At 35.6% G+C, this 14168-nt stretch overlaps 1 protein-coding gene across 1 annotated transcript; it reads left to right on the top strand.

Annotated features, from left to right (window-relative positions):
* The first annotated feature begins 4696 nt into the window (after window positions 1–4696).
* Window positions 4697–12929, top strand: LOC144963854 (uncharacterized). The gene is made up of 4 exons (XM_078897804.1): window positions 4697–5036; window positions 7815–7923; window positions 9339–9609; window positions 10709–12929. The coding sequence occupies exons 2-4, from the start codon at window positions 7821–7823 to the stop codon at window positions 11445–11447; spliced, it is 1113 nt and encodes a 370-aa protein (XP_078753930.1). The 5' UTR covers window positions 4697–5036; window positions 7815–7820; the 3' UTR covers window positions 11448–12929.
* Window positions 12930–14168: the final 1239 nt, after the last annotated feature.

The following is a 14168-nucleotide window of genomic DNA, read 5'->3' as shown; positions in this document are numbered from 1 at the left end:
CGGCCTGAAGCGACTCTAGTTCATACCGACACAATAGCAGTTTACCGCAGTGGGTTAAAAAATCAGATCTATGGTCAAAAATAAGACATCCCTGTAACTTATGAAACGAATCTCTTGCAAACAACAACAACAACAACAACAAAAAATTGAGCTTTATATAGCGCAATATCCACTGAATGTGCTCAAAGCGCTTTACAAGGGGTCCCTGGTCAACAGCAACATTTAACATGTAGGACAGGACATGACGCCAGTTAGGCGAGATTATATTTTTTCGGACAAAGACAACGCTGTTAATCGCCAGGTACTCATTTTACACCTGAGTACGGTGAGAGAATGTGAGTAAAGAGCCTTTTCCAAGGACTCAACTATGCGCCAGCGCGAGGCTCGAACCCAGGACCTTCCGATCCGAAAGCGAGTGTCATACCACTAGACCACATAGCCGCAAAAGAGTTGCTATGCATGAAATGTTCCACCCGGCGTACAGATATTTGCAGGTCTGATTGTCGAGCGGAGTTATGGGCTTGATTCAACACTTTTGCTTTGGTTTGAGAGTATAATTTCCATCCTAACAATGAATCCATAAACAATTTGGGTTATCAGACCTGCAAATGAGTACACGTCAGGTTGCAAGGTGCTCGAGTGTCAATGGCTTTTTTTATGGTCAAGTAATTGTCTTCCTGTAGATCGATAGCGGTAATGACCGAACTGACCCTTCAGTAGAGAATGTGGAAAAGGAAGTAAAAATAAACAAGAAGTCGAGGCTCTGTTGTTATTATAGGACAAGACTGTATTTGCGACACGGAGCGAATACTGTAAGCTCAGTCGATAAAGCACTCGCCTTACGATCGAGGAGATTGTTTCAATATCGAGGTGAGTCGAGATTCCTTTTCTGACCTTTATATCCTGCAGTGGGAATAGTGGGAAGATAGTTTTGTTAAATTTGGCTGAAAGTGCTCTTTAATAGAGAAGGGTCCTCTCTAAAGGATAGCGAATTGTTATTTTCCGGTAAATTATACCGGTATTAAATACACACCGGTATCATGGACCTTACGCCTCTGAAGAAACACTTTTAAGTATAAACTATAAACAAGCCGCTTTCAGAAGTACATCATATATGTTAGAATGCGGTCATTATAAGACAAGATGTACTTCATTGCTCCTGAATATAGGAAGGCAAAAAGTGGTTAATCGAATTGCCAACAAAATTGAATAATATACGATTCTTTCATCATTTTGTAGTTATTTTTATCGTGCCCAATAACACAACAACAAGCTTGGGAGTAGATATATTATTATATTATTATATATATTATTTTATTATATATATATAGGGTGTGTGTGTGTGTGTGTGTGTGTGTGTGTTATTGCACGATAAAAATATAAACAAGTTTAATAAATACAAAGAAATGAAAGAATACGTTTATTCTACCCCTCCAAGTAAGATTATTAGATATTTTGTAGCTAAATGGTATGGTATTAAAACTTCTAATCACCATAATTTGTATCTTTCTCCTTCTGTTTGAATTACAATTTGGCCCAAAACTAAAAACGTTGGATTTGTATTCATGCGCACCAAAAGATTTTTATTCAACGCGTTCAAAGCATTATTCAACGATAAGATACGTATTTACTGAGAAATGATAGGATTTTCCAATGAGAGGGGTGGAATAAAACTGATTATTCCAACCCTCTCATTGGAAATCCCTATCATTTGAAAGACGAGTTTTCTTGCCAAATTTTAAAATATGGGTTTATCCAGAGTACGGCAGTTTATTTCATTAGCGCTCATCTACTGACTTTATTACCGTGAAAATATTGCTGGTTCTTCATTAATTTTCCAAAAATTATTTGTATGATTTTCAAATAAACCCTCTCCTTACTACCCATAGGAAAATCGTCAGATTCGTTACGATTTAACCAACAGTTTTCTTATTCTAATTTCTCTTGTACATCACAAAATGTATGGAAATGATTTGATTACAGCTATAAATACTAAACACTTTGTTGTAGACATTATTTTGCTGATCAACATTCTGTATAGAATGCACTTGTTACTTTTTTGTTTGATAAGGAAAGTCCATTTTTTGTGTTGGGTGGGTCTGAAATTTTGGGGGAAATTCTAAAATTGGATGGGAGGAGAGCGTTAACGTCATGAAAGGACTCAATATATCAATATCGTCCATATTGGAGCCAGAGTTTATTCTGGTTCCTATTGTATTAAGTGGACGATAGCGGTTGCTTCTACCCTTTGGATAGAACCTCAGTCTACACTTAGACAGATCTGAGAGACGCGGCCTACCAAACCGCTGGTTGTGTGGATAGAGGGGAGGGGAGGGAGGGGGGGTTGTCTGCATTTGGGATTGTTACAGTCTCTTTGCGTGTGAGGCAGAGGCTCTACCAACTGAACTTCTACCCCTCCCCCACCCCCTTCCACCCCACCTCCACCCTGATAGATCGATCCTTTACCGGAAGCAGGATCGACTTTCAAATGAAAAAGTGTTTTGCACTTTGATATAAAATGTGCATTTTCTGTCATAAAAGAAATGGGAGATTCTACGACAAAATACTTTTTTCCATTTTAACGGGGAAAAAAATGTTTGCGTCACATATCGATATATTCAGACGAGGTTTAATTTACCGAAAAGTCTTTAGTTCTTTAGAAGTCTCAAATTTAAGGCCTTTTTACAAATTGGGCTTTATATCCATCTATTGATATATGAAATCGATACATGACGTAAGATTTCTCTTCCTAAATTGTACCTTAAAGATATATAATCACAAATTGTCCACTACAATATTATCAGAGTGAAAGTGAACGGAAAAGATCGCTGTTTTTTTATTTACTGTTATTGATACATAATATATTGTGATTATATATTCATTTCTATGATTAGGTGTCATGTTTACCGCTACTGTATCGATTCATTCTAGACAGTCATTTCTTACTCCCCGCAGTCAATAATTCTTTTCACCAGTGAAATGGTTGATCATGTTTTGAAGTGTTTGTTGTGAAATGAAACGTGACTGGTAAAATGAAATTGGTTTTGAAAGAGGTTTGGAACACAAGCATTGCAGACCTGCCTACTTGAAAACCTTTTAAAATGTAATTTATAAGGAATAAAAATTATATTCGCTATCATATAATATAGTTGACTTTAAAAATCAACATTTTACCCTCACAACGATTAGTTCACTTTTCAAAATCTTAAAAATTATGTAGTCTAGCATCAACTATCATTTTCAAAAAGTTTCAATCACTTAGTTGATGATCATGGAGTTCTGAAATTGAACGGACCAACATTTCGTAATTCTACGAAATCTTCGGAATAGTAGACAGGCCTGGCATTGGGTGCGGTGAACCTTTCCTGTATTGCCTTTGTTACTTATCTGACATCTGAAGGAGGAAAGAGAGACAGCAGATCCAAATACCAAACACACATTCAAACTATGTGTGCAACAACTGCGGTAGAAACTGTCATGCAAGGATTGGTCTCCTGAGTCACACCCGTCGTTGCTCTCAACAGGACTGATGAGACTAAAGCAGCGACATCTATTATGTAGTCCTAGGACTAAAGCCATACAGGGCGCAAACCATCGTTTCTTGAGACGGAAGGATGCTTACTACTTATCTGACATACCTGCTTTGATAAAAACAGGTATTAAAAATTTGGCCACAAAACCCATTCTTCTGTAAAGTATCTACCGAGATTGAGATTTTTTGACAAGATGGGAATCATTTTAATCGATCGATATCTGAAGGACCAGGGTTCTGGTTAAAATTCTTAAATGCTTACCAACCTTTTAGAGTACGTGAGCAGATTACCCCAAGACTTGACTTAATATTGTTGTAATTTTAATGGACGATATTTTGTGTTGGTTTAAGACGACGTGTACTTATTTGTACACGTTAGTTTGAAAGTATTTCCATTACAATACGCACCAATACGCTTCAACAGTCGTGACATCACTTCCCTCGTAATGACGCATAGTAACTTAGCAACTGGTTCTAAACTATCGTGAAAATGGCGGACGCCCTTATGAAATACTTCTCCGACGAGCATAAAAGTATATCCAGAGGAGAAAAACGTTATAAATCTGATCATGTTTTGACTTTTATACATTCTGAAAACATGACATGTGAAAAAGTTCTAGCCAGCATGAATAATAAAAAGTACCAATTTATTTTGTTTAGAACCAAGCTGCGGACGTGACATCCGACAAATCCTATTTGGGTTATCAGACCTGCAAATAAGTACACGTCGCACCGCATCGTACCTATATTCATTCATTCATTCATTCATTCTAGTTGGTCGGTTGACTTAATGGCACTAGAAATCGCGTCATCTCTTTGGGTTCTTACTGTAACAACAACTACAGCTGCTTACACGTTTGCAGCGGGGGGATTGAGCTACTGGGGTGGCACGCATTAGCAATTTGGAATTGTTTGGGCAATGCATTAGGTAGCAACGAAGGGGGGAGAAATCATTTAATCTGTTTGGCGAATCGGTATTTCCTCATAGCTACTATTATCCACTATCTATGAACTGTTGTGCTGTGACAGACATAATACATTTTAAATATTTTGGCTAGCGATTGAACACATTTAATCAAAATATCTATCTATAAAAATCGTCACAACAAGTTTTAACCCTGATACTTGAAATTCTCAAATATGAGACTTCAGAGAAGACTCAGGTTTGAACCTCTTTTGTTTTTTTGTTTTTTGACAAATTAAGGGTCATCTGATTCTATCGATTATTGAAATCGCGTGTTCTTGCCAAATTAAAACATAAATTGTTTTGTCGTTGTGCAGAGGTCTTACAATCAATAAGAGCAATAATAAAGAATACCCTCAATGTACTTCGATACTTTAGTCCAGGTTAAAAGACAAGCCACTTTCTCAAAGTGATAGTGTTTTTGATTTTCAAATTTAAAATACTATTATGATAGAAATTGTGAGTGCATTAGAACTTGACCTAAATGGAGCAATTGATTTTCCACTGATTTTGTGAAGAGGACAATTCATTCAAAGACAGGTGAATGTTGCTGTTTTTATACGTCATTTCTATTTTGCCAAGTTCTGTTTTGATTATTTAATGTTTGTTTGTTTTTTGGGTTTTTAAAACAATTTTTATTCGGTTTTTATTTATTTATTTATTCATTTTTATTGGGGTGGGGGGGGGGGGGTGTTAAGAACACATCCGAGTTAATATTGTCAGTTCTTTAATGAAGTGAGAAAAAACAATCCTTTTTTTAGGATTTATATTTTTCTTCTTCTTTCTCGATTTTTGTTATAATTGTGAGTGTGTGTGTGTGTGTGTGTGTGTGTGTGTGCGTGTGCGTGCGTGTGTGTGTTTTTTTTTCTTTTTGGTTAGGATTTTAATTTTTATATTTGTTTTCTTCGGATTTTTTGGTCATTATTGCTGTTTTGTTGTTTTTCTTGATTTTGTCGATATTGTTACTGTTATTTCTATTTTTGTTGTCGATATCTTTTTTTTTTTGGTTCTTGTTCTGGTTATATTTACTTTCTTTTATTTTGTGAAGTCTATCTCATCGTTGTATAAAACGCAACGTGCCTTTTAAGATTCAGCAATCATTGTCATTTCCATTTTTTTTTTAACTTATCATTTTAACTAAAGTGAAGTTGTTCAACACCGCTCCTTGCTTGCATGCAGTAATCACCCATCGCGGTTTGTGCTGGAATATTTTCATCTTGTCGGAGCACGTGTCCGAACAGTTTCCACATTTTAATAAGTTTGATAATCTAACGCAATTAATATATGAACTTGTTTTAACGTTGTTGTAGTTGTAATGGGCAATATTATTTTGCTGGGGTCTGGATTAATTTCCATTACAAAATGAAAATATTAATATTAATTTGAGTTATCACAACTAACTTTAAATATTTGCAAGTGATGCAGACGTCTACAGTGTTTCTAAATATATTGATTATATGTTTACAGATACACTTTGATCAATGGAATTCATAATGGTATATTCAAATTACTAATTGACCATAAAGTGGAGTAAAGTTTTCATTTCATGAAGTATTAAATCATATAATAGACTTCAGTTTTGTTTTTGTTTTTTGACACTTCACAATATCCGTCACAGTCCATAACCTAGAATTCAATTATATCTGCATCTAATGGGGTAATGTGTAAAGTACCTTACCCAAGGATTCAACCCTGATGCTAGAGATTTGCTAAGATTGTCACCCTTTCGGTCACCGACTATTGTTCAACGCCATTTACCAATGGATGTTACACGTTAAGAGATGAGCTCACTTAAATCACTCAATCATCTCTACAGGCTTGGCCACGGACTTTCAGTTCTCTTTTCTCTTCATTTTAAAAAGGGAGCATTAAAATAGAGCATTTATAAAGCGCAATATCCACTAAACGTGCTCAAAGCGCTTTACAAGGGGTCCCTGGCCAACAGCAACACTTAACATGTAGGACGGGACATGACGCCTGTTAGGCGAGATTACATTTTTTTTCGGACAGAGACAACAATGTTAACGGCCAGTTACTCATTTTACGGTGAGAGAAAGTGAGTAAAGAGCCTTTTCCAAGGGCTCAACTATGCGCCGAGCGAGGCTCGAACCCAGGACCTTCCAGTCCGAAAGCTAGTGTCATACCACAAGACCACATAGCCGCACTTTTTCTCTTTGGTAAGTTTTCCATAGGCTTCCTTCGGTCTGATTCAAATCGTTTTTCCCTGTGGAGTCCAGCCTAACGCTTTTCTCGGGATGTAGTCCATCTGCAGACATGGCTAGATCCCTCCAACGTCTTGTTCTGATTGTGTCTGAAACTGTACCCGTCTGAAAGAGATCCTCATTTCTAGTGATATTGGAGCAGAAGATTCTAAGGATTCTTCGTAGACCTTTGGTCTGGAACACTTAGAAAGGAGTACGTTGCTCTTTTAAAAAAAACAACTTTTGTTTTGACACCGAGGTTGGTTAAACTTCAAGTATTATTCCAAAGAAACCCAAATATTTTTACGCGCTTTGCTTTTATATGCATTGATGTCTATTATGCAGTCTCCTTCAGATGTCACCTTGTTGTCTAAATTAATAATCAAATGCTGTTACATCATATTATGGCAGCATATTATTAACTGAGACTGGACCTTTTATTCTCGAATCTTTTCCTTATTAAAGACAAAAATAACAAATAAAAAAATGGAAGGAACAGGGGCGTGGCTATATTAGTTGATTTGGTGCCTGGCACCGCATCTATCTTTTAAAAAAGGGATTACATTATAGCATTTATAAAGCAATAAAACTGAGAAATGGTATATACCGCCTCTTACCTATTTGAGTAGGTCTTGTCTTTAAATTTTTTTCTTTCTTTTTTCTTTACAAATATTATAGCACGGTTTTAGTCATTTTCTTCTGATTTTGCACCACCTTATACAGTAAGCATGCCACGCCACTGTACTGGTCTAATTTTGTCAATTAGGTATAATATCGGAATGAACTCTATAAAGAAAATGGTCTTACTTCAAAATGGAATGAAATATGAAAATTGAGTTTTTTGGAATACAGGGGAAAAATGTCTTTTTCCTCATTGAAAACATTTATTTTAAATCCAATTTTACGAGTTAAACTTAAAATGATTTTTAGATAATCAAGGTCATGGCGATATAATACCATTTCAATACGATAAATATCCGAATAAATGTCCAGTCGAGGTAGACTTATTTTTTCTGCTCCTTAGTTTCTTAACTTGACATTTTAATACGATTTGCCGCAATTTTTTATTTTAAGATTGCTATAATATATTACGTATTTTCCTACTTTTAAATTTTAGTTCCAGATGGATCAAGCAGTTTTAGCCAGGTCCTTGCCACGAATTCCTGACTTTAATTCCATGCCCAAAGGACTCGCAGCTTACAGGCTCAGTCACGAAGGAAGACAGGGTAAGCACTTTTTTATTTCAATTAATTAAATATTTAATTTATGTGTCCCATCGCTCCGATATGGTATTATGTCGGAATGAACTATGAGGAATATGTAGTTTAATGTTAAAACGATCAGAATTTGAAGTCTCAGATCGATGAGGGCAGTTACTTATTTCATTTTATAAGCCTTATAATTGAATTGTAAGCATTACCTAAAATAATACCGTTTTGAGACGATTGGTCACGTTTCTAAATTGATATATTCCTCATTTTTCATTTTTTTTCTATGCTCAATTTAAACCTTAAAAATGATATTTTTATATAGGGCACTATCCACTTAACGTGCTCAATGCTCATTACACAAGGTCCCTGACCAGCAACACGTAACATGTAGGACGAGACATGACGTCTGTTAGGTGATATTGCATTTTTTTCTTCTCCGACTTAGACAACGCTGTTAACGGTCAGGTACTCATTTTACACCTGAGTACGGCGAGAGAATGTGAGTAAAGAACATCGTTTCCAAGGATTCAACTATGCGCCGCTGAAACCGGAACTCGAACCCAGGACCTTCCGATCTGAAGGCGAGTGTCATACCACAAGACCACATGGCCGCACAACGAGTTGCACTGGACACAATTATGACACTGGTTTAACATTGTTATAATGGACAGGGTTTTTATCATGTTTGAGACACATCAATTTGTCAGAAAAGTTTGGATTATCAGACCTGCAGATAAGAACACGTCGCTTTCAAAGCTTTACAGATGGCCGCATTAACCCAAATCTTCAATTCGGAAAATGGCATTCCTTTTAAACAGGTATACCTACGTAATAATAAATAATACTTAAAAAGTTACACACCATAGATAAATAATAAATAATATATGTCACTGCCTACGACCGAATAATGAGGAAAGTGTATTCTGCAAAGACACAATGCCGAGGGCAGGACATTGAAAAATACACAATAAGCAGATTTTTTTCCACTAAAAATGTAGACTAAGCGACACACTGAAAACCCCTTAATTTTAATTACCCCCCCCCCCCCCTATTACAAGAGCTGTAACTTAACAATAATTGCCTATTTGGACAATAAAGATTATTGTTATTATTATTATTATTATTATTATTATTATTATTATTATTATTATTATTATTATTATTATTATTATTATTATTATTACTATTATTATTATTATTATTATTATTATTATTATTATTTTTATTATTATTATTATTATTATTATTATTATTATTATTATTATTATTAATAATAATAATAACAATAATAATAATAACAATAATAGTGTAGTATGAATTACGACATTTGTCGAGGTCGAAACGGAGAGGGTTAAAACATACTATCTGTGTATTATTACGAGCTTTTGTCGAGTACCAATGGGTGTGTTTGTTTGTTTGTTTTCATCCAGAAACAGCCGATTTTCGACAGAAGTTCCTTGTCGTAAATTCAAAGCATCAACATGCACACTACGGAGGAAACGCATCTCTTCAAGAAGAAAAAAATAATTTATCTAGAGAATTGCCCAGCAGCGCCCCTCCTGGCTTCAGGGTCAAAGACGGGTCACGGAGAAATCACGTGATTATGTGTGCAACAAACCGGAAACGAATGTCGAAGACAACCTTCGAGGAAAAAGCCAGACAGAGAATGAAAAACTACATTGCCAAACAGATTTACAAGATGTAAGTGGTGTCTGTAATGTAATACTCAACAATGCTAGCACAACAACGCAATCTAGTAATAAAACTGGAGCTTTTATATAGAGCAATATCAACTAAATGTGCTCAAAGGGCTTTATAAGAGATCGCAAGCCAACACAATTACTTATTGTCATATAGGACGAGACACGACGCCTGTAAGGCACTATTACTGGTCATGTTCTGTTTTACACCTGAGTATTATGAGGGAATGTGAGTAAATAACCTTTTCCAAGGACTCAACTTTGCGCCGCCTACAACGGGACTCGCCCTTGAACTTTTCTATCCGAGGGCGAGTGTTCTGTCGCAAGACAACAAAGCCGCACCAAAAATAATTTGTCTCTGCCGTACGCCGTAAAAAAACATGTGTTTAAAAATTTGGCCAGAAAACTAGTCCTTCAAATATCGATCGATTAAAATGATCTACAGCTTGGCATAAACTATTAATCATGGGACTTGTGAAGGCCCAGGGTTGAGAATATTTGCCAACATGAGGGTCCTTTTATAATAATAATAATAATAATAATAATAATAATAATAATAATAATAATAATAATAATAATAATAATAATAAGAAGAAGAAGAAGAAGAAGAAGAAGAAGAAGAAGAAGAAGAAGAATTATTATTATTATTATTATTATTATTATTATTATTATTATTATTATTATTATTATTATTATTAGTAGTATAGTAGTAGTAGTAGTAGTAGTAGTAGTAGTAGTAGTAGCTAGTAGTATGTAGTAGTAGTAGTAGTAGTAAGTAGTAGTAGTAGTAGTAGTAGTAGTAGTAGTAGTAGTAGTAGTAGTAGTAAGTAGTAGTTAGTAGTAGTAGTAGTAGTAGTAGTAGTAGTAGTAGTAGTAGTAGTAGTAGTAGTAGTAGTAGTAGTAGTAGTAGTAGTAGTAGTAGTAGTAGTAGTAGTAGTAGTAGTATTGTTATTAGTATTGCGATAATTTTCCATTCTTCCCAACAATTCTCCACTTTGAATTTCATTTAGATTTAATACTAAATATCGTAATCATTGTAGGTAAGGACATTTTTTTTTTTGTGGTCTTCACATTGCTAGCGTTTTCTTTTTATCCACCAGACCCACTTGCCAAAGACCTGAGTTTTTTAAGAAAGTTCACGTAGACCCCAGACCTCCTCAACCTTACCCTAAAGGAAAATTGTCAACAACGAATTGCCACTTCAACTATGTGTCTCCCAAAAAATTCTTAGACGACAACTACAAAGAACTTCTTGGAAAATCCACAACCAAAAACAACGAACTGAATGCTCTAAAATCCTCGAGTTTAGAAAGAAAGCGGAACAAAATTATTGAAAACATTTTGTCAGCAAATAACCAGGATATTTTTGATAAAGAAACCAATAACACCCATGTACATCGTACAAGCATGTCTGATACTAGCAGTGCTTGTAGCTTGAGACATCCATCATCCTCCAAACCTGCATCCGCAAGATCGAACGGGAACCTAAACTCAAATAAATCTTTGGGAGAAAACGAAATTGGAGACAAGCCTTCTTCTTCTTCAATTTCAAGATCGAAAACAGTAGCGTTTTGTGTACCGGACAAAATATACGAAACTAACTATCGTATTGGTATTTCCTCAAATGAGAATCACGTCGACAATTCAAAGGATATCCTTGTCCATAAATATCACTCAACGAATAGTCAGAGGGACAGAAAAGGACTAACTCCAGCAGACATCGCATCTGCGCATGCTCGATATCATTTTATCCATCCCGAATGGCCGTCAGAACTCGTCAACTGGGCGAGATATTCGCATCCATCAACGTCTGAACAATTCAGACATAGCTTTATCTAGATAAATTCGCCATAATCATGACTGTCTTGAATTCTGTGACGACCAGCAGAAATTGTGGACTCTCAAGATTTGTACGCTTTTCACTTATTTATGACATAGGCGAGGTTTTTTTTTAAAAAAGGGGTGAATTATGGTTAAAACCGTGCAAATTCGGGTTGTAGCATGAAATTTTGCATACAGGTTACCAAGACCCATAAGAAAAAACCATCTGCTATAGAACTACTCTGGCAATCAATCATAACGTTTCGGTTTAAGACCTGAGGTTTTCCTTATGACGGCTATCTTAAGCAAGGGAAATAACTGAGTAAATACATATAATTTCTTCCTATTCATTGTAGTAGGGGGAATTGGGCTAAAACCGTACACATTCGGAATTGTACGGTTTTACCGTGCAATTTTAAACATCTCACATTAAATGATGAAAAGACAGAAACATTGTTGATTCGAAGTAAAAGAATGAGAGAAAGGACGTGTGAAAGGGGTATGAATGTGAACGGATGTTCTATAAATTTTGTTGTGTAAAAAATCGTAGTGTTATTTGACAGCGATCTGATTATAAGATGACAAGTCCGCTCTTTCAAATCAAAGGTATTATATGAATTAAAGAAAAGGTAGTAAGATTCGGAAATTTTTATCATAAGATGCCCGTCAAATACTTAGATCAAAGTGGCAAAAATATATATTGCATGATACAGAACCACTGAAATGGTGGTAAAATACATGAACAATAAACTAAAAAAAAAATAATTTAAAAAACCACACTCCTGGAGTCATTGTTTATGAATTAAATAGGAATTTTGCCATCAATAGACAATTGTAAACAATCGTCTCAAAACGGTATTTTGGTGGGATGAAACCTAAGCGCTCATATTTGCAGGTCTGATAACCCAACAAAATAGGGAAGAAAAGTCGTGATGTTACATATTATTTTACTTTTCTGGTTCCTAAATCCTTAGAAGTGTGTATGTAACCAGTCATTCGAAAGACAATTTTAAAAATAATGAATAGGTTGTTTATTGAATCATATTTTAGTAGCAGGATGTGTAAGCAGATTCTAAGAATTACCGTACGTAAAAGGGCGAGGATGGATTGTCTTTATGGACGACCAGCATAATACATTAGACTAGAAAATAAAATGCCATCACTCTGAAACCAGAAGATCATTTACACACGATTTGTATTCAGTCCTCCGGTAGAGTAGTTTTGCACTTCCAACGAGATAGGAACTAGATAATTTTTTTTTGACATCACACTTTTCTTCCCTATTACGGGCTTCGTTTATTAACATTGTTGTAATGGAGAATATCTTGTTTTGATTGAGAGTATTTCCATTACAACGATACGCCCATAGCAATTTGATTTAAAATGTTGTTGCTTTTGAAACTCGAAAAAATATATAACCATAGGAAATGGATTGGAAGCGTCAATACAACCAACGAAGACAGAAAATGTGGACGTTTCGGGTTTCCCCTTTATCAACAATACGCGATGAATGAACCACTAAAGACGAATGAGAGAAGTGACAATCCCATTCTCACTTCTCTCATTCGTCTTTAGTGTTTCTTTCATCGTGTTTTGTTAACAAGGGGGAACCCGAAACGTCCATATTATCCTCTTTTTTGATTGAATTGAAGCTTCCAATCCGTTTCCTATTGTTATTGACATCAATTTGAGGTATCAGATCTGCAAATAAGTACACGTCGGTTAAGACTGATGCCAACATTGGAATATTAAGTTTCACTCAAAAATAACACTGACTATATCCGTAGTATACCCGAGGTGACTGTTACCCCATGCCTATTTATTACATTTTTCTGAGAAAAATTATAGGCGTAGTATCAAAGCTAATGTTTTTAATTTTTACACATGTTAATGGTAGTTGATTAAAGCTATCTATACACATGCTTTTTTAAATACAATTTTTCCAAATTTGAAAAGTAGCAAAAATCTCTAGGACTGAGTGAGTTAAGTCATAAATTTCAGTAACAATAAACGTTTTCATTAAGGAGTGAGATTGAGTCCTGTTAATTAAACTTCAAATCATTATCTTTAAAATATTCTGGTCATTTTTTACTTTGTAGTCAATTTTATTCATCTGACTAGTACACCTCTGTTGCCTAAGTTAATTCCTTCCAAACCTCAAGGTCTTTTGCTGGAGATGCTAATGATAGAAGATTCTTGTATTTTTTGTTGTTTGAGAGGGATGTGGGGACCGGGTTAAAAAACTTGAGCTTTAACATAACGCTATACCCAATAAATGTTCTCAAAGCGTTTCACAAGGTGTCCCAAGCCAGCAGCAACACTTAACGTCGAGAATAGGACATGATACTATAACAGTTGGGGTTTTTTTCTACATAGACATTGCTGTATCCGGCTAGGTACTCTTTTTATTCCTGGGTATGGTGATTGAATTGGGGTCAAGAGCCTTTTCCAAGGACCCAACTTTGCGCCGCACAGAATGGGACTCGAGCCAGGAATCTGCATGTCCAAAGGCAGCTGTTTCTAATGGTGCCACACTACTATATTACGATGATGTATCCAGGCCGCAAACTCATTGTTCTCGTTTCACACATGAGTATTATGAGGGAATGTGAGTAAATAACCGTTTTCCAAGGACTCAACTTTGCGCTGTCTACAAAGGCAACAGCGTCTAATGGTGCCACACTACTATATTACGATGATGTATCCAGGCCGCAAACTCATTGCCGCAATCGTGTACGG

This window comes from Berghia stephanieae, chromosome 2 (assembly GCF_034508935.2).
Source record: "Berghia stephanieae isolate SIO BIC M18660-M18661 chromosome 2, UCSD_Bste_1.3, whole genome shotgun sequence".
Taxonomy (NCBI): Eukaryota; Metazoa; Mollusca; class Gastropoda; order Nudibranchia; family Aeolidiidae; genus Berghia; species Berghia stephanieae.
This window is presented reverse-complemented; position numbering and strand designations above follow the sequence as displayed.

What these genes read in the sequence shown, in the direction of transcription:
- LOC144963854 (XM_078897804.1), top strand. Translation starts at nt 7,821, where the DNA reads ATGGATCAAGCAGTTTTAGCCAGGTCCTTGCCACGAATTCCTGACTTT. An exon ending in CAGTCACGAAGGAAGACAGG is followed by an intron (nt 7,924 to 9,338) that starts GTAAGCACTTTT and finishes GTTTTCATCCAG; the next exon opens with AAACAGCCGATTTTCGACAG. An exon ending in GCCAAACAGATTTACAAGAT is followed by an intron (nt 9,610 to 10,708) that starts GTAAGTGGTGTC and finishes TTTATCCACCAG; the next exon opens with ACCCACTTGCCAAAGACCTG.